General features: G+C 41.2%; 1 protein-coding gene across 4 annotated transcripts in view; it reads right to left on the bottom strand.

The window, feature by feature from the left end:
- The window catches only part of LOC126106788 (kelch domain-containing protein 2-like), a 140,807-nt gene that overhangs the window by 71,215 nt on the left and 45,397 nt on the right, over positions 1–24,195 (bottom strand). For all 4 annotated transcript variants that reach the window (XM_049913175.1, XM_049913172.1, XM_049913173.1 and 1 more), the window contains one exon: positions 20,686–20,774. In XM_049913175.1, coding sequence (XP_049769132.1) covers positions 20,686–20,774 — 89 coding nt within the window. The remainder of the gene's footprint in view (positions 1–20,685; positions 20,775–24,195) is intronic.

Genomic DNA, 24,195 nt, shown 5'->3' with positions numbered 1-24,195 from the left:
TCAACGAGCAGAGAATCTCTGCAGTCAAAGGAGGAAGTCATCGTGGCCTTACCAGAACTTGTGTGAACAGCTTCGGATTTATCTGACAGGGGAGACGTAGGATGTTTCCACATTTGGCACTGCCATTTGCCCTCGGGCTCAGAATAGTGACACAACACAGGTCACGATGACATCATCCTTCGACTGCTGGGGCCCTCTGCTAATCAAGTTCCATGAGTGTGGAGCTACAATCAATGTGCAGTGCTATGAAGACACTTTGCAGAAACTGCAACATGCCACAGAGTTAGAATGTCTAGGAATGAGGACAGAAAGAATCACCCCATTGCATGATAACGTCCACCCCTACACTGCCAACTGGACGAAGGTTATGTTTCAGCAGTTTGGTTGGGAAACATTGCAACATCCTCCAAACAGCCCTGATCTTTGACCATGTGATTTTCACATCTTTGTCGACCTGAAGAAAGATGTGTGGATGTCTGTTCAGTTTAACAAGTTTACTAACAAGCGTAATTATATTCAAAACATTTCAGGGAATAATAAATTTTACCACTAGTGTAGCCTTAATAGAAATCTTGTTTTGTGTATTTTCTTACATTCTTATAGGGAATTAGCAACTTTTTAGCTCAACAAATTAAAGATAATCAGCAGGCTTAATATAAAGTTATTTGTTCACTGCCTTGTAATACACTGCAGCAGTCAAAATGCAGCCCTACTGTGAATGCTGTTTTCGAACACAGGATGAGATGGCTGACATTCATAAGCAGCTGGAAATTGCCTTATTATAGTCAAACAATTGGTAGCTGCTGCAAATTGATGTGTTGGAAGAGCTCCCGAGAATCGTACCCCTTCCCGAGAAGGTACCAGAGGTGCCTTAAGTACGGTCCTCTCCTGTGGATCCTTTCTCCTCTGCAGAAAGTACAGCATCTGTCATTACTTGTCCATGTGACTGCAAGTGGTATGTCCATAGTAGACCTATGTGTCCTGTACAGGGTGGACGGGGACCAGGGAGGACTCAAGTTGTTGTACCAATCCCCCTAACCAACAAGTCTGAGGTGCTGCGTTTCACTGAAACTGGAACTGAGTCAGTGGGACTCACTTCACACATTTTGGGGAAACCTGTTACGTCCAGTGTCAGGAAGGGGTAAACGCAAAAGAGTTGGGGGGCTATTAATCGTCAGTAGTTCAAACATACCGCGAATGATGGTATCACTTAGAGAAATGGCAGGAAGGAACAGGAAAGGACACCACATGCACTCAGCGTGTATGCCTGGGCACCACATTCAACATGTTGAAAAGGCTATTCCAGTAGGCACTGATGCAACAGGGTGTAACCAAATGTAGATTGTGGCTCATGTTGGAACAAATGATGTCCGTCATCTGGGCTCTGAGGTCATAATTGGGTCATTCCAGCAATAGGCAGAGAAGACCAGCCTTGTGCATGGGGTTTCAACAAAGTTCACAATTTGCAGCATTGTCCCCAGACCTGCTCATGGCCCTTTGTTTCTGAGTCGAGTGGAAGGACTGAACCAGGGACTATGAAGGTTCTGTGACAAGCTAGGCTGCGACTTCCTGGACTTGTACCTTAGGGTTGACAAATGTAGGCGCCCCTGAAATGAGTCAGGTGAGCACTACACATCATAGGCTGCTACTGAGGTAGCTGACTGTGGGTGCGGTGCACACAAGGTTTTTTTTTAGATTAGGTGACTTCATTCAGTCCAGATAATGATAGCTATAGGAAACAAGGAAGTATCAGTTGAAGACTGAAAGAAATCCCACCCACAGTTGAGAGAATTAAAATCCTAATGGTAAACTACTAAAGCGTTCACAACAAACAGCCAGAGTTTGAAGCACTCATGAAAAGCAGTGAAGCTCACATAATAGTAGGTACAGAAAGCTGTTTGAAACCTGAAATTGACTGAGATTTTTAGGGAAAATAAAGTGTATACCAAAAAGATAGGCAAATGAGAAAAGGAGCTAGTGTATTTGTCGCAGTACGCAAGAAAGTCAGATCCACTGAGATAGAAATTGAAGTTGTGTGTTAGACTGTTTGGGCAAGGCTTAGTATTAGGGGTGTGCAAAAATGATAACTGGATCCTTCTGTCACCCACCACACTCATCTCCTATTGTAACCAAAAACTTTAGAGAAAACCTCAGTTCAATTGCACGTAAGTTCCTCAATCATACTGCAATCGTCGGAGGAGACTAGTCATCCAACAATCAATTGGGAAAATTACAGTTTCATTACTGGTGGGTGTGATAAGACATCCTGTGAAACATTACTAAATTCCTTCTCTGAAAACTACCTTCAACAGATAGGAACACCACTCTTGATGGAAATGTATTGAGCTCTTTGAAGATGTCCACATTGAAACTGGTATCCGTGACTATGATGTGGTTGAGGCTACTATCACCACCAAAGTGCAAAGGACAACTAAAAGAAGCAGAAAGATATAGATGCTCAGTAAACTAGATAAAAAATCTGAAGTGTCATATCTCAGTGAGGCACTTGAAACTTTCAGCACAGGGCAGGAGAATGGAGAGGAACTATGGCTCAAGTTTAAAATTATAGCTGAACCCCTGGATGGATATGTACCCAGTAGAATAGCTCATAATGGGGGGGGGGGGGGGGGGGGGGACACCTACATGGTATATAGTCACAATAAAGAAACTTCTAAAGAAACAAAGATTACTGCGTAACAAGTGTAAAACAAAGTGTAGGACTATAGAAAGAGTGGCTGAATGAAACGTGTTTGGCTGTCAAGAAAGCAATGTGTGATGCCTTCAATGGCTGCTGTAGCAGAATATTGTCAAATGACATTTCACAACATCCCAAGATTCTGGTCACATGAAAAGGCAGTTAGTGGCAGCAAAGTTTGTGTCCAGTCCCTAGCAAATGGAACAGGAACTGAAATTGAGGCTAGCAAAGCAAAAGCTGAAAAGCTTAACTCCATTTTCAAATGTTGCGTTACAAAGGAATACACCAATTTTATCCTCCTACCACTGAAAAGATGAATGAAGTAAGTATTAGTGTCAGTGGTGTTGAGGAACAGTTTAAATCTCTGAAACTGAACAAAACGTCAAGGCCCAATGGAATCTGTCAGATTCTATACTGAATTTGTGGCTGTGTTAGCCTGTCTCCCAACTACTCTGACTGGCACGAAAAACACAACACCCGATAAATGATGTGTAATCATTGTGTAATTATTTAATTGAAGTGAAGCACTTCAATCAATTTTTTGAGAAGGGATATGTTAATGGTGTTGTGTTGTGAGAAAACAATGACCTGCTAATTGTTTATTGCACTAGTTTCAATCGACGTTTCCCGCGCAACCTGGAAAACACATCATTGAATGTGAATGAGTAATGTTTTCCTGTTCTTGTACCATTTATTGTTGAACTCTGAATTGCCCCCCCCTTTCAATCACACATTTTTGTAGGATCTGGGAACATATTGGCTGGACGGTACAACAATAGGATCAAGTGGTGTTCACCAATGAGTCGCAATATGGCTTCTGACAATCTGACAGAAGAGGGAGGGCATGGTGAAGGCCAGGGAAAAGGTATCCCCCTTGCACATTCCAATCCAGGATGCCTTTCAGGGTGGTTCTGTGATGGTGTGGGCAGGAATCAATACCGCTGCAAGGACGGATTTGGTCTTCATAGTGTACAGAAGCCTTACCGCACATCGGTACATGGAGGAAATTCTTCTGGAGCACGTTGTGCTTTTGGCTCCATTTATTGGTGACGATTTGACATCAATGCACGACAATGCATGCCCCCATGTTGCGAGAATTGTGTAAGAGTTCTTGGATGAAACAGGGATTCATGCTATGTGTTGGCCTGCTCAAAGCCCTGATCTGGACCCTACTGAGCAAGTTGGGGAGAAGAGCCCATCAGTACTATTCAGAGACCCTACAGGATCTACGGAACACCTCCTGGAAGGATGGGATATGATTCATCAACAGGACATTACCACATTAACCAGAAGCATGCCTGAAACGCTGAATGCTGCCATTGGTGGAAGAGGTGGGAAGACACACATTTGAAGATGTGAACAGTGGTCTCCGAGACTGTCTCCAAGGTCTGTGAAGAAAAAATGTGAAGTGTATAACATCAAAACAAATGATCATTACCTTTATTAGCTTATACAAAATTTCCTTTAAGTGTGCATCTCTGGTATAATTTGTTAAACTTGTTTATGATTGTCTTACTTTTTTCATTCTTGGACACCTTGATGGAACCATACCCCAGTATTCCATCATAAGATAGTGGATTAGATTATAAAAGTGTCATAATTTTAAAATAAGTTGCAGTTTTTGTAAGAAACTTAAGTGTTGTGTTTTTCATGCCGATCAGTGTATAATCTATTGTAGATTGCTTGAATAAGAAACTATGCCCAGTTCTTGGAAAAAAGCACTGGTCACATGTCTACAAGAAAGGCAGTTTATTATTTAGCGTATGGCTAATACAGACATATCATGAAATTAAATTACCTATACATATGTAAATATTGACACACAAGAAACTTAAGTTTGTCTTTACAACTGAATATACAGTCCTTCAATCCAGCGCACTGCATCTGGAGTTGCTAGCAGGAAGTCGTCCTTGGCGCCGTGATAGGCTCGAATCCTGCATTCACTGACAATGTGGTGAACAGTCTGGTATGGAGCCCCGCAGTCACAAGCTGGATCAGGCAACTTCTTCCACTTAAAGAGAGCATCCCTGCATCGCCCATGGCCGGTACGGATTCTGTTGAGAGTAGACCAGGTCTTGCGTGGTAAGTCGAATCCACTTGGAAGTTTAGCACACCTGAGAAGATGTTATGCAGGTGCACATCTACCACTGCTTCCCACCGACCTTTCCATTCTTCAAGAGGTTTGAAATTCTTAGCAATCATGTCAGCGGCATCGCACAGAGATGGATGGCGTGATTTCAGTCTCTTGCGATTTAAAAGTGGCAGGTCGCTATGCACGGGTAGGTTAGAATTCCTAGAGATATTGTGGAATTCTCTCATAAGGGCAGTACATCTGCGTAGATCAGGAGGCATTATACCGGTTAACAGTGGAAGCCAATAAACGGGAGTAGATCTGATTGCGCCAGATATTATGCGCATTGTCATATTCAGCGGGGTATCAACAAGCCTTGTATGATGACTGTTCATCCAAACAGGTGCACAATACTCAGCACTTGGGTACACCAAGCCCAGAGCTGAAGATCGCAGGGTGGTTGCTGAAGATCCCCAGGTAGTTCCGCATAGCTTATGGAGGATGTTGTTTCGAGTCCTCAGCTTTTGAGCTAAGTTAAGAAGGTGTTGTTTGAAGCATAGTGTACGATCCAGGATGACACCAAGATATTTTGGGTTCCAATTATGACGAAGAATGCTGCCTCTGAAACTTACTTCCAGTTTTACGTTCGCCAACTGGTTATTTAGATGGAAGCAACACACTTCTGTTTTACTCACACTGGGTTGGAGTATCCAGATTTTGAAGTAATTATCTAATGTAGACAGGTCATTGGCTAGAATCTCTTCTGTTGTCTTCATTTCCTGGTGTTTTACGGCTAGAGCCAGGTCATCGGCATAGCAGTATTTTCTGGACGAAGTGTCAAGTAGATCAGATAGATATAGGTTGAACAGTAAGGGTGAGAGAACTGATCCTTGAGGCAATCCGTTGTTCAGCTTCCTCTCTTTACTTATGTTGCTTCCAGTGATTACCTGGAACTTCCGATCACTTAGCATGCTGTTAATCAGTCGAGCCATTGTTCTGCAGGGTATGATGCGGAGAAATTTGTAGATAAGGCCTTCCCTCCACACAGTGTCGAAGGCGGCAGTTAGATCAACAAATGCCACAGATGTTTTCTGCTTCATTTGGTATCCTGACTATGAAGGATGTGAGAGACAATACTTGGTCGCAGCAGCTACGGCCTGGTCTGAAGCCTGCCTGATCAACTGGAACATTCTCTAAGATAGTGCTACTTATTCTGTTATACATTAGCCTTTCAAAAAGCTTGTAGCAGCAGCTGAGTAGGGAAATGTGGCGATAGTTTTCTACGTTGTTGCAGGGTTTTCCAGGTTTCAGAACAGATATTATCTTTGCCTTTTTAAACTCCGATGGAAGTTGACCAGTCAGCAGGATTTCAGTGAAGAATTCTGCCAGCCATTTTTTTTAGCTTTTCCTCCCATATGGATCAGGAATTCTGGATAGATACCATTGAATCCAGGTGCCTTAAGAGGTTTGAGGTCCTTCAGTCCAGAGTCAATGTCTGAAACTGTGGAGGGATGGGTATACTCAGATGAGGGAGATGCCTTCTTTTTCAGGTCACGAAGCTGTCGTCTGATATGTCTTGTATGTTTCTTGTCAGGAGGTACTCTTGAGGTAGTAATGATGTGGGAAGCAATTTGGTCTGGTGTTACTTCGGAATTTTTTCTGCATGGTGGTGCCCTTCCTCCCAGTTTTCTCAGAAGACTCCATGCTTTTCCTGCTCGAATGGGTAAAGTCCATAGTTTCGACTGTTTCTGCCCATTTCTGCCTCCGAGAGATGTCCAAGCTGGACAATAGTTCCGTAGCTATCTCTGGGTCACCACTTTGCTGGAAGTGTTGGCAGCAGAAGGCAGTAGAAGTCATCCACAAAACTACCACCCAATATCCTTGATGTTGATTTGTTGTAGAATCTTAGAACATATTCTGGTCTCAAACACAATGAGGAATCTTGAACAGAATGACCTCCTGAATGTCAACCAGCATGGATTTTGAAAACATTGATCATGTGGATCTCAACTCACACTTTTCTCACATGATATACTGAAAGCTTTGGATCAAGGCAGTCAGGTTTTGATTTAAGGCAGTCAGGTAGATGCAGTACGTCTTGATTTCTGAAAAGCATTTGACTCAGTCCACACCTACACTTATTGTCAGAACTAAGGTAATATGGTTTATTAAGTGAAATTTATGACTGGATTGAGGACTTTCTGGTTGAGAGGATGTAGCTTGTTATCTTGGTGGGAGAGTCACTGCCAGCTGTAGAAGTAACTTTGGGAGTGCCTTGGGGAAATTTGTTGGGACACTTGTTGTTCGTGTTGTATGTTAATAACCCAGCAGACAATATTAACAGTAATCTCAGACTTTTTGCAGATGATGCAGTTCCCTGTAATTAAGTACTACCTGAAAGAAGCTGCGTAAATATTCAGTCAGATCTTGATAAGATTTGAAAGCATTGCTGAGATTAGCAACTTGCTCTTAATGTTCAGAAATGTAAAACTGTGCACTTCACAAAATGAAAAAGCAAAGTATCCTATGACGATAATGTCAATGAGACACTGTTGAAATTGGGCAACTCATACAAATACCTGGGTGTAACACTTTGTAGGAATGTGAAATGGAATAATCAAATAGGCTCAGTTGTGGGTAAATCACGTGGTAGACTTTGATTTAGTTGTAGAATACTGGGGAAATGCATTCAATCTATGAAGCAGATTGCTTGCAAATCACACTTCCAACCCAGTCTAGATTATTGCTCACGTGTGTGGGACACGTACTAAATAGGACAACAGGGGATATTGAACGTATACAGAGAAGGGCAGCACGAATGGTTGCAGGTTTGTTTGATCCACGGAAGAGTATCACAGAGATATTGAAGGAAATGAACTGGAAGACTCTTGAAGATAGGCATGAACTATTCCGAGAGAGTACATTAACAAGTTAGATATAGTGGGAACTAGTGAAGTTCGGTGGCAGGAGGAACAAGACTTTTGGTCAGGTGAATACAGGGTTATAAATACAAAATCAAATAGGGGTAATGCAGGAGTAGGTTTAATAATGAATAAAAAAATTGGAGTGCAGGTAAGCTACTACAAACAGCACAGTGGATGCATTATCGTGGCCAAGATAGATACGAAGCCCACGCCTACTACAGTAGTACAAGTTTATATGCCGACTAGCTCCGCAGATGAAGAAGAGATTGATGAAATGTATGATGAGATAAAAGAAATTATTCAGATAATGAACGGAGGCGAAAATTTAATAGTCATGGGTGACTGGAATTCAAGAGCAGGAAAAGGGAGAGAAGGAAACATAGTAGGTGAATATGGATTGGGGGAGAGAAATGAAAGAGGAAGCCGTCTGGTAGAATTTTGCACAGAGCATCACTTAATCATAGTTAACACTTGGTTCACGAATCATAAAAGAAGGTTGTATACATGGAAGAATCCAAGAGATACTAGAAGGTATCAGATATATTACATAATGGTAAGACAGAGCTTTAGTAACCAGGTTTTAAATTGTAAGACACTTCCAGGGGCAGATGTGGATTCTGACCACAATCTATTGGTTATGAACTGTAGATTAAAACTGAAGAAACTGCAAAAAGGTGGGAATTTAAGGAGATGGGACCCGGATAAACTGATTAAACAAGACATTGTACAGAGTTTCAGGGAGAGCATAAGGGAACAAATGTCATGAATGGGGGAAAGAAATACAGTAGAAGAATAATGGGTAGCTCTGAGGGATGAAGTAGTGAAGGCAGCAGAGGATCAAGTAGGTAAAAAGATGAGGGCTAGTAGAAATCCTTGGGTAACAGAAGAAATATTGAATTTAAATAATGAAAGGAGAAAATATAAAAATGCAGTAAATGAATCTGGCAAAAAGGAATACAAATGTCTCAAAAATGAGATCGACAGGACGTGCAAAATGGCTAAGCAGGGATGGCTAGAGGACAAATGTAAGGATGTAGACGCTTATCTCACTAGGGGTAAGATAGATACAGCCTACAGGAAAATTAAAGAGTCCTTTGGAGAAAAGAGAACCACTTGTATGAATATCAAGAGCACATATGGAAACCCAGTTCTAAGCAACGAAGGGAAAGCAGAAAGGTGGAAGGAGTATATAGAGGATCTATACAAGGGCGACGTACTTGAGGACAATATTACAGAAATGGAAGAGGATGTAGATGAAGATGAAATGGGAGATACGATACTGCGTGAAGAGTTTGACAGAGCACTGAAAGACCTGAGTCGAAACAAGGCTCCACGAGTAGACAACATTCCATTAGAGCTACTGACGGCCTTGGGAGAGCCAGTCCTGACAAAACTACCACCTGGTGAGCAAGATGTATGAGACACGCGACACTCCCTCAGACTTCAAGAAGAATATAATAATTCCAATCCCAAAGAAAGCAGGTGTTGACAGATGTGAAAATTACCGAACTATAAGTTTAATAGGTTACAGCTGCAAAATACTAACGTGAATTCTTTACAGACGAATGGAAAAACTGGTAGAAGCAGACCTCGGTGAAGATCAGTTTGGATTCCGTAGAAATATTGGAACACGTGAGGCAATGCTGACCCTACGACTTATCTTAGAAGAAAGATTAAGGAAAGGCAAACCTACATTTGTAGCACTTGTGGACTTAGAGAAAACTTTTGCCAATGTTGACTAGAATACTCTCTTTCAAATTCTAAAGGTGGCAGGGGTAAAATACAGGGAGCGAAAGGCTATTTACAATTTGTACAGAAAGCAGATGGCAGTTATAAGAATCGAGGGGCATGAAAGGGAAGCAGTGGTTGGGAAGGGAGTGAGACAGGGTTGTAGCCTCTCCCCGATGTTATTCAATCTGTATATTGAGCAAGCAGTAAAGGAAACAAGAGAAAAAATCAGAGTAGGTATTAAAATCCATGGAGAAGAAATAAAAACATTGAGGTTCGCCGATGACATTGTAATTCTGTCAGAGACAGCAAAGGACTGGAAGAGCTGTTGAACGGAATGAACAGTGTTTTGAAGGGAGGATATAAGATGAACACCAACAAAAGCAAAATGAGGATAATGGAATGTAGTCGAATTAAGTCAAGTGATGCTGAGGGAATTAAATTAGGAAATGAGACACTTAAAGTAGTAAATGAGTTTTGCTATTTGGGGAGCAAAATAACTGATGATGGTCCAAGTAGAGAGGATATAAAATGTAGACTGGCAATGGCAAGGAAAGCGTTTCTGAAGAAGAGAAATTTGTTAACATCGAGTATAGATTTAAGTGTCAGGAAGTCGTTTCTGAAAGTATTTGTAAGGAGTGTAGCCATGTATGGAAGTGAAACATGGACGATAAATAGTTTGGACAAGAAGAGAATACAAACTTTTGAAATGTGGTGCTACAGAAGAATGCTGAAGATTAGATGGGTAAATCACATAACTAATGAGGAGGTATTGAACAGAATTCGGGAGAAGAGAAATTTGTGGCACAACTTGACAAGAAGAAGGGACTGGTTGGTAGGACATGTTCTGAGGCATCAAGAGATCACAAATTTAGCACTGGAGTGCAGCATGGAAGGTAAAAATCATAGAGGGAGACCAAGAGATGAATACACTAAGCAGATTCAGAAGGATGTAGGTTGCAGTAAGTACTAGGAGATGAAGAAGCTTGCACAGGATAGAGTAATATGGAGAGCTGCATCAAACCAGTCTCAGGACTGAAGACCACAACAGCAACAACATTAACACGGTTTCAAGAACCTGCTTTAAATGATGATTCTAGGAATACACTGCATTCTGCTATGTATCGCTCACACACAGATCATGAGAATAAGATTAAAATAACTAGATCATGCACAGAGGCATTCAAACAACCATTCTTTCTGCACTCCATACACGAATGGAACAGGAATAAACCATAGTAACTGGTACAGTGGGCTGTACCGTCTGCTATGAACCTCACAGTGGTTTGTAGATTGTAGATATAGATGTAGAACTGCAACTGTGGGCCTGCCAGTGGCTAACAGCATACTAAAAACAGAACTGACCATCATCTCCGAGTGGGATCATGTCTTAGCATGTGTGGTGATTATTTCTGAATGGAACCATTCTATGGTCCCGCTGTGGTGTGCATTTGGTTTTCATTTGACTGGTCCTTGTATATGTATATAACTTGAAGAGTGGGGCCACGAAACTCCACTAATGCACTGCAGCAGACAAGTGGTCAGTCCTCACTTATAGGTCTTTAAGGCCACTGTCTGTATTTACATACTGAACTGGAAACTCATTCTGCTCTAGTGAAACAACATTGTAGACTGAGCTCAGTGTACTTGGCCCATATCTACACAGATGTGATGAGTGAACGGCCACAGTGTGATAGCGGAGTTGCATTTGGATAGCTGAATTCTATCCACAAATGTATATCCCAAATAACTTGTAAGCACAGCTAGAGTGTCTGCGAACAATTACATTAACAGGGTACGTCAGTATAAGCAATAATTCGACAAATATAAAAATTCGAAGTCAATAATTTCTCAATTTGAGTTCTAAAAAAGAAATAATCTCATAAACAAAGAATTGACCATAGCAAGATAGGATCAACCATAGCAAGACGGGATCAACTATAGCAAAACACGATGGCCACATACTGCCATTCTCATAAACAACAGAGGGGTACAAAACATGGCATAGCGGGAAATGTCACTTACTAGAGGGTTCAGCATAAAAGCCTCTCATAGTTCTAAAGGTAGTTTACAATCCAAGGAAGAGACAAAGAAAATACTTTTATTTGTGAACACAAACAATTAGTTGGTTTTAAAACTCATGGCTAGTAAATGGCTTCCTCCACTGTTAACACATTGAGAATGCCTTTCCCAGAAGTGTCCATAGTTCTTTGTGTATTTTTCGGTGGAATGGCAGCCACTTCCAGTGTGATTGCCTCTGTAAGTGCTTGCAAGGATGCGCGGCAATGAGCCTTTAAGTGTCCCCAAAGAAAAAAATTACAAGGTGATCAATCACATGACCTCAAAATGGGGAGGGGAGAGGGAATGTCTTCCCACAAAGAGAAAATATGTTCAGGAAACAACCCTATCAAAATTTGTAGACAATGCAGGGAAGTGTGAGCTGTAGCTTTGTCTTGTGGGAAAAAGCCTTCTCCCTCTTCAAGGTCCCGATCCCCAGAAAACTGGTTCAACTTAGGTCAGAGGAAGGTCTCTATAACGTGATTTGAATTAATCGTTAGTATTATGCCATCATCTTCAAAAAAATACAGACCCACACACCAAATTCACCAATGTCACACGATGGTGTGGAGTGGTTGTTGATGAATTTCCTGAGGGTTTTCTGCAGCCCAGTCGTGGAAATTTTGCTTATGTACAATACCTGACAAGTGGAAGTGGGCTTCCTCAAATCTACACCACATCATGTTCTGAAGAATTTCCTCACTCACAGTTCTGTGAGTTTCAAAATCTCTCTCACTTGATTCTTGGGTAACCATCAGTTTGAACAGGTGCACGTGAAGATCTCTGTGCAAGTCTCTTCTTATGCCCTATTAGACAGTCTCAGAGCAGCTGCACATTTACTTGTCGAAGGCTTTGGAGACTGCTTGACAGAAGGTGTCACACGTGCAATGTTTTCTGGTACTGACCAACATGTGCTCTCAAGTCTGACAGCCAAACTCAAAATAGCTTTTCTACAAGGAACAGAACCGTGTCGGCCAAGTTTGAAGAGAATGGAAAATGCTCGCTGACCTGTAATCACAGAACTGACATTACGAATATACTGTTGCCCAACAAATGTACGCTGCTCAACTAGATGAGCCACGGCACCTATTCAAAATGGCACGTACACTGCTATCAATCGTTACCCCACCCACATCGTTACGCTCGACATGACTCACACAGGGGCTTCTCCAAATACGGGGTTTGTTTTGTCAGACTCTGTAGAGTACTGAAATGTAAAGTAAGGAAAATGTGTCACACAGAAACTGTGTCTCAGACCCCTGACAACCTGTTTGACAATACTACCTAAATATATAGAATTTCCTTCCCCTTCTACATTCTTCCTGAATTAGTGGCTATGCTCCCTCTCTTCTTTATCTGGAATAAATAATAGTTTCTGCAACCTTCTCAAGCATAGTTTTTAATGAGATTTTTACTTCTGACAAAAAGTTAACGGCACTGCATATGAGCACATATGTCTGATACAAAGTTTTGTGCCACCTACTATGTGTAGGAACTGACAGCCAACTCTTCAGACCAACAGGACCAAATTGTCCAGTGCTCAGAATGAGGGCACATTTCTGCATCTGTGCCACATTGTTCTGCACAAGGTCTATGTGATTACACAAACAGCAGACATGATTTTCATATATGGACAAACAAACCAAACAGCTCATATTGGGACAGGCACTGATGCAGGAGATGTGTGACACATGCCACATTTCACAAAATGTTGCAACAATTAAAGGAAACGGAATAATCATGACATGATGACTGAAGAGGACAACCTGCTGGATGGACTTCCAACTCGGAAAAAGTAGTGGTCACTCACACAGATGACTGTTTATTGGCATTCGATCACACACACACAAAATGAATGATGTACAGTACTGCAGGGAAACCGACAAAAAGCAGCAGTAGCTACAACCCTGCTGTTCACATAAATTACAAGCTTTTATTCCTGCCAACTTTGAACCTCACTTCATTTGTATTGTCATATAAATGTGTGTTCATCATGAACAGGCTGTTCTACGTCCTGTGTGAAGTGAGAAGAATGTCCAGTGTATGTGGAAAATGTGTAAACCAATTTAACAAAACCAAGAACTGGCTTTGAAAATATTGTCTTCAGTAATATCAGTAGTTACCCAAACATTGTGCAGCATAAATGCCATACACATTATGTTCTCTTCAACGAAAAGTATAAAGTGAAATTAGAGTCAACATGTCTAAGTATTTTGCATGAAAAGCTTGAGTATTAAACTATATTGTGTAAAGAAGTTCACTGGATAAAATATTCGCCACTCCTTTAAAACATGACACTGATCACTTTCGAGTACTGTCAATGAGGCGGAAGTGGTAACAGGCAGTTGTGTGTTGCTTCACTGCTGATGTAAGCCCCAGCAGTGAAGTGGTATATACGAGGTGTGATCAAAAAGCAATGGAAATTTTTTAATTTCGTGGGCTTTATACATCCAAATTTGCAATTATTTTTATCTTGTTGGTACACATGTTTGTGACACATGTTTGCATTTTCAGCTGTTTTGATGATTTAGGTTATGTTGATAGTCAAAATGGGTATGTGTTTTCCAGTGCTTGGCATATTTTCCCTTTTGAAATAGACTGATCAAAGAATCAGCATTAAGTTTTGCTTGAAAATGGAATAAAATGCAGCACTGCATTTGAAATGTTGACTGTGGCATTTGTAAAATCTGCTTTGGGTACGGCATGAGTATATGAGTGCTATAAACATTTCAAAGAGGGTTAAAAAGACGAAGATGACAACTGACCTGGATGCCCTAGCACATCAATTACTGACATCGATATGGAAAACGTATAGAAAATGGTTCTGAAAATCACCACCACAGAGGCTGCATATGATTTTGGCATATCCTTTGGCTCATGTCAGCAATTTTTTTGGATGTTTTGTGCATGAAATGTGAAGTAGCAGCAAAGTTGTTGAATTTCAACCAAAAAGGTTGTCACGTAGATATAACTCAGCAATTGCTGAATGAAGCTAATAATCATGCAGAACTTCTAAGGAAGGTCATAACAGGCAACAAAACGTAGGTATAAAATCATATGGTGTCAGAACCGAGACCCAATCATCCCAATGGAAACTACCTGAAGAGCCAAGACAGAAAAAAAAAAAATTGACAGGTTCGATTACAAGTGAAGGTTCTTATAATTTTCTTCGATTTCAATGAGATAACGCATCCTGAGTTCCTGCCTTATGGCAGTACGGTTAGTAAATTTTGTGCCAATTGGAAGCTACCTGAAGAAAACAACCAGAGTTGTGGCAAAACCATTCGTGGAAATTGCATCACGATAATGCTTCTGCTCACACCTCAATGTTTGTTCATGATTTTTTTTAAGGAATTCCTGGACACGGTGCCCTGAGACTTCTGTCTGTTCCTGAGATGAAAGAGAACCATGAAAGGAGGTCTTTCGCCACAACTAATGACAGAAAAACAGAACTGCTGAAGGAGCTGAACAATGTAACAAAAAGTGAGTTCCAGAATTGCTTCTAAGGTTGGAAAAAGCACTAGCACAAATGTATTGTACCTGAGGGGGATTACTTTGAAGAGTACAAAGTTGTTGTTGATGAATAAATAGGGATTCTTTAGGAAAAACATATATTAGTGTTATTGCCAGGGTTGCACAGTATCACTGCAGTAAGGTGGGTTGATGTGGAGATGTGGCAGAAGGGAGCGATCACGTTTGGACGTGCCCTCAACCACACGACAAAGGAAGTAGCCCAATTTGTCGGTGCATCAGTGAGGACTGTCCTGCGTGTCTACAACAAATAACGCACCACTCGCAGCCACATAACATGGAAAAGAACAGTAGTCATACAAAGGGCGTATGTGACAGAGACCGAAGATGAGTGTTACATCTTGTTAATGACAATCAGTTTCAAACATGACGGGACTTGTCGCAGTCAGTGACTGCCGTTTCCGAGATTGTGTTACGAAGGCACACAGGACATACAGCTGCACATCTTCAGTGAGCCAAACAATACAGAAATATGGAAGTAGCTGACAGGAGGTGCGTAGTGTGTCTGGCAGGTCACAATTTTGTCTCTTTCAATAGATGTGAGGGATCATCTCTTCCGACAGACATGAGGGATGGAGTGCAGCGGTGGCCCGCTGAGGTGTTTAACCCGAGATGTGTCGAAGGTGTAGTTCAGGCCAGACAAGGTTCAGTGACGTTCTTGGTATGGTTTTCACGCTGTGACTTGGGCCCACTCATTCAGTTTATCTTGAACTCAAATGGGGCTGTTTATTTTAATCTCGGAGACAACGTGTTGCAGTTTTTCCCACATCCTATTTATGAGTATGCTGGGGACACTCCACTCTCCCAGTGTGACAACAGATGCATCAGCAAAGTTGCACATGTAAGTTCCCAGTTTGACAGACACTCAGCTACCCTACCATACCTTGACTGGCCAGCTGAATCACATGATCTTAATGTCGTGGAAACTATGTGCCACTATTTGTAACTACACAGCAATCGACAACCCCACAATTAGGTACTTCTACAAAATCTGATTAACTATTACTGGCTTCAGCTGGATACAGCATACCTGACAAAACTTGTGGTTTCTCTTCCTCACTGAAGGGAGGTGGTTACCAAGACTCAAGGTGGTGTTGCACAACATTAATGTGATGTCACATGTGGACGATTAATTTTTTGTTTGCGGTGTTTAAGTTTTACTGGGAAACAATGGAAGGAAGATAAGGATTTTATCTATGCAGTGAGATCAGTTGATGTTATTGCTTTATTTATTGACAATGCATGTTACGCCTAATACGAGACATCATCAGATTGACCAGTATAGTGATGTAAGTGGGATTTTGGGTGCCATGAACACCTGATGACCTAGCAGGTCTTTGTAGAATAGACCAGTGGATACAAGGCAGGATCAGTTCTGTACGTCACATGGTGAATATGCTGGAGGCGCCATTCTTTGTTCTCTGTACTGAGCAATATTTAAGCTCTGTCCAGCAACAGTGTACCAGACCTGAGGATGAAGAACAGTGGCTCCAGTGTATTTATGATATGATGGACTATGTACAGGCCTGATCTTGCCTTGTATCCACCAGAATACACTACACAGACACACTTTTAACATAAGATGTGAGCTTACACTTACTTTAATTTATTTTACTATATATTACGATGGCAATTAATTTTTCCTGATGCATTAATTGTGGAACCAAAAATCCCATTTACCAACACTATATTGGTCAATCTGAAGATACCTTATATATCTAAAAAGAAAGATGATGAGACTTACCAAACAAAAGCGCTGGCAGGTCGATAGACACACAAACAAACACAAACATACACACAAAATTCAAGCTTTCGCAACCAACAGTTGCCTCATCTGGAAAGAGGGAAGGAGAGGGAAAGACGAAAGGATTTGGGTTTTAAGAGAGAGGGTGAGGAGTCATTCCAATCCCGGGAGCAGAGTCCTTTTTTCCCCCTAAGGTAAGTCTTTCCGCTCCCGGGATTGGAATGACTCCTTACCCTCTCCCTTAAAAACCAAATCCTTTCGTCTTTCCCTCTCCTTCCCTCTTTCCTGATGAGGCAACCGTTGGTTGCGAAAGCTTGAATTTTGTGTGTATGTTTGTGTTTGTTTGTGTGTCTATCGACCTGCCAGCGCTTTTGTTTGGTAAGTCTCATCATCTTTCTTTTTAGATATATTTTTCCCACGTGGAATGTTTCCCTCTATTATATTCATATCATTAATTTGAAGATACCTTACATTAGACGAAACATGCATTGTGAATAAATAACGCAATAAAATCAATTCTGCAACTGAGACTGTTGTTTCCACCACATTCTGCATACTTGTTGCAACACCAACATATCATGAAGTGGAAATCCTTTTACTGATTTATTATACCTTTGATGATGAGGTCATTATAGACATAGTTCAAGCTTAAATTGGTTAATGAAGGGGAAGGAAATCAGTCGTGTACTTTCCCGAGGAATCATCTCAGAATTTGCCTTAACTGATTTACGGAAACCAAATAAAAACTAAACCTGGATAATCAGATAGTGATACCAACTGACATTATTTATCAGAGAAGTAAGATTTAAGGTGTCTCAATAACTACCTGTCATGTAAACATGTGCATATTATTCTAGACTTTTAGTTTCTATTAACAGCATCTGTTAGTGTACCCAAGACAGAAGAGAAAATAAACTGAACATTGGATAAAGCATGAATAACTGGAACAGGACTGACAGGTAAACAAATTTAAAGATACAGATGAACAAGACAGAAGAGGAAATCAACTGAAAACTGGCGGAAGCATATATAATTGGAATAGGACTGAAGACAAACAAATTTAAAGATACATTTGAGTCTTTAGCTTTAGTAATTAAAAAACATGAATGTCTATCATTGGGTTGAGGACAGGGATGATAAAAAGGTATCTGCACAGGTGCCGAAGTAAAGGAAAGGTCACTCCAAACTCTCGATCAGGAGTAAAAAGTGTGATTTTCTGACTCAAACATTTTTCAAAATTAGATTTGTGTTCAGAACTTCGGAAACAGTAGAGACAATTGTAAAAGGAAAAAATGTATAATGTTTTATTATTTCTGTTATTGTTAGAAAGGCTGTTATTGTTAATCTTTGCTTGGAGATCCAACTGTTTCTGAATTCTGTCAGGTCTGTAGCATTTCTCATTAGGATGGACTGCAGCAAATCTAGTTCCATAAATATGTGCTGCAAAGAACAAAACAAAGGCTCCAGAATAGTAAACTGATTTGGAAACCCTTGAAGGTTAGTAAAATTCGACAGATTTTACAAGCAGAATTCTGATTATTTATTGACTTGTCTTACATAATCTTTGAAAATGTTGGTTAGAAGTGACAGTAATATGTACACTACAACAGCTTGTGAAGTATGTAGGCAAAGGTAAAGCTGTCATCAACCCAAAGGTTGGTTTGAACAGTACAGTGCTTTACTAAGCAAGGTCCTATAGGAGTTGGTGTGCCCTTGCCTTCCTCCAACCTTTGAAAATAACTTATGCAGCCGGTTACTGGGGGTTCTACAGTTTAATGTGCACACTGAACCACAGTGTCACTCAGAATTTTTCATACTGACAGATATTGCCAAAAGTAAAAGAAGTGATACGTGACAGATAAAAAATGTATACAGGTTGTCTCGGGAGGAATGGTCAATATTTAGGGATATGACAGGCACTATCACCTGAAGCAAAAAACTTCATATGGACATGTGTCCAATTCCAAAAGGTTTTTGAGAAAGAACAAATTTTACATACGTTCTCGGGCTAGTGCTGCACGCATATGTATCTTACCCACCCAACCTCTTTGACACTTTATTCTAGCCCAGCCTACCTCTTTGCTTTCAATCCCTTTGCTTAGGATGTCTTTCTGCCATTACACTAGCCCCCTGAATGTGGAGCTGTCCATGATGTGTAATGAGTTAAATAGTGCATGTAAGTATATCAACAGCAGCGTTGCTTAACTGTGATTGTATATTCCTGACTTGTTGAAACACCACACATCTACACTAATGAAGAATATGCAGATATGGTGCATGATAGGACTTCTCTATTGGTAGGGCTCCTGCTGCTGCTGCTGAAGATTACTGTCAGTGTTTTCCGACGAGTCGAATTCCTGACGGTAGTGTGTTTGCCAGAGTATTCAGCATGTTGTGTGAAACAGGTATTCTTCCAAGTGCCTGTTTTTCTTCTGAACGTGTAGTTCAACAACCTGTGCAGGAACAGCAACCCACTGCTGAAATCTTGCAGTGTAGTCATATTAACAGCGTACAGTGACTTTATGTACATATAAATGTGCCACGAACTTGTGTGCAGTGAGCACTACATGCTGGAGACTTCTAACCATTTCACATACAATGGGTCCAAAACAGTCATATTGGTGACACTGCCACATGACTTCAATTTTGTCACTAATTCAATTATAATCAGCATTTGTTTCCATTAATACTATTCACTAATGAAGTCATGTTTACACGGAATGGAATCAACAAACACGTAATAGTAAAAAAGAAAAAAAAAAAAAGATGACTAGTTTCAGACTGAGACTCATTTTCAAATCATCGTAACACAGTCAAAAATGGTACTTCCAAAGATCTGAAAACCATGTCAAAAATGTGCAATGAACAGTTACAGCACATTTTTGACATGGTTTCACATCTTAGGAAATATTATTTATAACTATGTTATGATGATTTAAAAATGAGTCTTGGGCCAAAACTATAGCCATTGAGTGGGAGGTTGGAGAATAATTTGCAACTTTGGGCGTGTTTTTCGTTGTGTTGATTAGCCGAAGTTGCTGACCCACAGCTATTCCACCATACTGGAAGCTCATAAACAGGTAATAATCGCTAGTGGTCGCAGAAAAATCCACATGCTACAGTGGAAACCAATTTCAAGCTCATTCCTTGATCAATGTTTGATGCAGAATGATTGGTAACATGTTGATAGATCCAGTAATTTTACAAGAGTGAACAATGGAATAAAATAACTTGCACTTCCTGGAAAATTTGTTTGTTGAACACTTTGAGAATGTTTCTTTGGCCACATGGACTGCAATGTGCTTCTAACACAACAGAGCCCCTTCACATTTTACCAGACATATAAGGAACATCTCAACTGTACTTATTCTAATCACTTGATTGGTCATGGCAGTACAATCAACTGGCCACCCATATCACCAGACCTTACGCCATTAGAGTATTGTTTACGGGTTTAGATTAAGTTTGAGAGATACAAATGAAATGTGAATACATTAGGTGAACTGCTTGGTTCCCTCATTAAGGGCAAAGGGACTCAGACAAGCAACACTTCCAAGAGGGCACAAATGTGTTGAAGTTTATGGTGAGGTATTTGAACATTTACTGTGAACTGTACAAAAGCTGTAAATTGAAGGATACAATAAAGCTTAGAGGTAAACGTGTTAAAATATGTATTCTTTGATTGATACTTCAAAAAATGCGGGTTGCAATTTTTCTAACCGATGTACATGCATAAAGATACAGAAAATAAATAACAATGCATATTAAATGTGTTCTATCTTGGAAACAGTTCTGAATTTCCTGCCATATCCTTGAATACTGACCATTCCAACACAAAAACTGGTACAGTTGGTATAACTAACAAAATCAACGGATACACTAAAAACTCTTTTTAGAATTTTAATGAAATAAACACATCTGTAATTTAATTTACCTCCAAAAACATACAAATGTTGCTTCAATATCACACCGCAGGCACCAGAGTTCCGAGGTGGATGTTCACCTGTTGTTACTTCCCGGTCCCTGGAAAACACATCAATTGATGCATCGGGTTAGAACAGCTGATTATGGTGCTTTCTTTACAGTGAAACAACTTTTTAGATTTTCTTTAAATACTGTTGTCCAACAGCATCTAGTTATGAAAAATTATTCTGACTATAATAAGGTGTCTGACTGGGATGTTGCTCTTTGTCTGGAGATGATGTAACCATTAACTACAGTACAAGAGGAACTAACCAACTTCTTGAAGTCATAACCTTAGAACACCAAGAAGGAAAAGAAGTTAAAAGCGACTATATGTTAAGCCCAATCGACAGAAGGAGAGAGAGCTCAAAACAAGGACTTCCCCTTGGACAAAGGTCCTCAAAATATGTCATAGAGACAGCCGAGTTCCAAAATCAGAGATTACATGTCCTTTACTATATTGCTACAATGGATAAAAAGTAAAATGCGGTTGATAGCCCATGCGTTGTTCATTACAATAGCTGGTAACTCAGATGGCAACCACACTGAAACATAAGCGGTTAAAAAGGGCACTGGGTCAGGAATTGGCGAACTGTCAAAGGTTGATAACAATGAGAACAAAGTGGTGGGGGATCACCACTTAACAAATGGTGATGGCTAAAAAGACAGTGTCGAATATGTAACCTTGCTAAACTGATCTCCTCACGACAAGGGCCATAGGGAGACCGACCAAGCCATTGGGAGAAGTTTAGTTCCCCACAGCTTGTTCCCATGAAGAAAATACGCTGGTGATGTGTCCTTGGGAAGCAAGTCCAAGATGAACACGGACTGCCACATAAAGCCAAGGCTTTGAAGAGTTCACACCCATTGGGTACGTGGCAGGCAATGTGAAGTTAAGTTGCCAGAGCAGTACTTTAAAGCGAATCCCCGGAAGTAACAGAGAAGAAGTGTGCACCTGATACTGGTGGTCAAAGGAGTCATCAAAAAAGAGGGCATAGGACGGGTGGCTGGGCATGGCAGACAAACAGTATGCATATCCGCTGAGCAGGACATCACGCCGGTAAGATAGTGGTAGTTCAGCAGCTTCTGCATACAGACTCTCAATCAAAATAGTGTAAAAGGCACCAGTGGCCAAATATATTCCATGATCATGATTTATGTTAAGATGGTGTAAGAAGGACAGACATGCAGAGGAATAAACAAAATGCCCATAGTCTAGTTCCGAACATACAAGGAATTGGTACAAAAGGAGGAGGGTAGTCCAATGCACTACACAGCAAGTACCTCTTAGGACACATAGGACACAGCGTGCAGTTAGGTTAACACGTGTGGGAATCCCAAGAAAGTTTCCTATCAAGCATGAGCCTCAGGAATTTCATAGTGTCAGCAAACGGAAGAGCAACAGGCCCAAGATGTACAGACAGTGGAAGAAACCCATTGCCCCACCAGAAATTCATACAAACAGTTTTGTCAGTGGAAAAGTGAAAGCCACTGTTGACGTTCCATGAGTAAAGATGGTAGAAATATCGCTGAAGATGCCACTCGAGGAGACAGGGGTGTGGAGAACTGCAACAGGTGGCAAAATCATCAATGAAAAGGGAGGTGGAAGACAGGCCATAATAGGGTTAATGGCTATAGCAAAGAGGACTACATTCAGGAAGGAGCCTTGAGGCACTCTGTTCTCCTGGATAATGGTGTCTGAAAATGCTAAACCCACACGTACCTTGAAAACTCAGGCTTTTAAAAGTTCCTGAAAGAAATGGGGCAGGTGGCTTCAGGAGCCCCACGTGTATAGAGTACGGATGATAACAGTCCTCTAGCAGGTGTCGTAGGCTTTCTCCAAATTGAAAAACACTGCCACAGTCTGGTATTCTCCAGAAAATCATTCATGACATGGGTTGAAAAAGTGAAAAGATGGTCAACTGCAGAACAGTGTGCATAAAACCACATTGTGTAGTGGTTAGTAGACTGCGAAGTCTCGCAGCCACCGTACCAGCCAGCCACGACTAATATATTCCATCACCTCGCAAACACAGCAGGTGAGAGAAATGGGGCGGTAGCTAGATGGAAGGTGTTTGTCCTAACTGGGCTTACGTATGGGTATGACAGTGGCTTCACGACAGCATCTGGGAAATGTGTAATCTGCCCAAGTGCGATTGTACGTACAAAGGAGAAAGTGCTTGCCTGCAAGAGAAAGATGCTATAACATCTGAATCTGAACATCATCTAGCCCTGAGGTGGAAGATGGGGATGAGATGAGAGCACAGTCTAGTTCCTTCATAGTAAAGGCAGCATTGGAGCATTCGCAATTCTGAGAGGCGGAGGATAACACCTGAGCCTCCTCCACTTGTTTCCGAGAAAGGAAGGTGGGGTGACAGTGGGTGGAGCTTAAAATCTCTACATAATAGCAGCCCAAGCTGCTTGAAATAGCAACAGGGTCCACAATGACATCATCTGCTACGATCAGGCCAGAAATCGGGAAATGGATCTCGGTCCTAGAGATCCGACAGAGGTTGCCACTCGTGACAGATGAGGGAGTGAAATTGTTAAAAGAACTAGTAAATAAAATCCAGCTAACTTTTATGCTATCCTGAAGAATGTGATGACACTGTGCACGCTACTGTTTATAACGAATACAGTTCGCCATCGAAGGGTTACGGCTAAAAATGCGGTTAGCACGTATCCGCGTGTGAATTGCGTCACGGCATGCCTGAGTCCAACAGGGGATCGGAACACAGCACAGTAAAGAAGAAGTGCTAGGTACGGAACATTCTGCAGTAGTAAGGATAATGTTCATAAGGTATTCTGCCTGGTCATCGCAACTGGGGAAATGTTGTTTGTCGAAGGTCACCGGAGAGGACTAAAGCCTTCAGTCGGCCTTAGCAAGCTGCCTATTGGGTTTACACGCAGGTGGGGTAGGAGTCAGCATCTACTTCTACACAGATACTCTGCAAGCCACTGTACGGTGCACAGAGGGTGGTACCCTGAACCACTATAGTCATTTCCCTTCCCGTTCCACTCCCAAACAGAGCGAGGGAAAATCCACTGTCTATATGCCTTCGTATGAGCCCTAATTTCTCAAATATTACCTTCTTCAGCAAATTGATAGCACACAGGAACTGGTCGCTTGAGTGTGTGTTGACTCTGAAATGAACATGGATGCTCCAGTGTTGAGACAGGTAGAGTTGAGCTGACTGAGAAGGTCAGCCAAGAGGGAACCTCTCGGACAGGTTCTCGGAGAGCCCCAAAGTGGATGATGGTTCTTAAGGTCTTTGAGCAGTGAAACGGACTGGAGTAAGTCTGCCCTGCTGACAGTGAATGATGAAGGGATGTAGACATTACAAAGAGAAAAGGTGAAATGATGAAGGAAAATGCGGACTGCAACAGCTTGAGCTGGGTGGTCAATGAGATGGTTTGGCTATGGATGTCACACCGGACGAACAGCCTCACTCCCCCATTCTGCAGTAGTAAGGATAATGCT

Source organism: Schistocerca cancellata, chromosome 10 (genome assembly GCF_023864275.1).
Source record: "Schistocerca cancellata isolate TAMUIC-IGC-003103 chromosome 10, iqSchCanc2.1, whole genome shotgun sequence".
In the NCBI taxonomy this organism is placed as follows: domain Eukaryota; kingdom Metazoa; phylum Arthropoda; class Insecta; order Orthoptera; family Acrididae; genus Schistocerca; species Schistocerca cancellata.
Note: the sequence above shows the minus strand (reverse complement) of the source record. Positions and strands in the feature narration are given on the sequence as shown.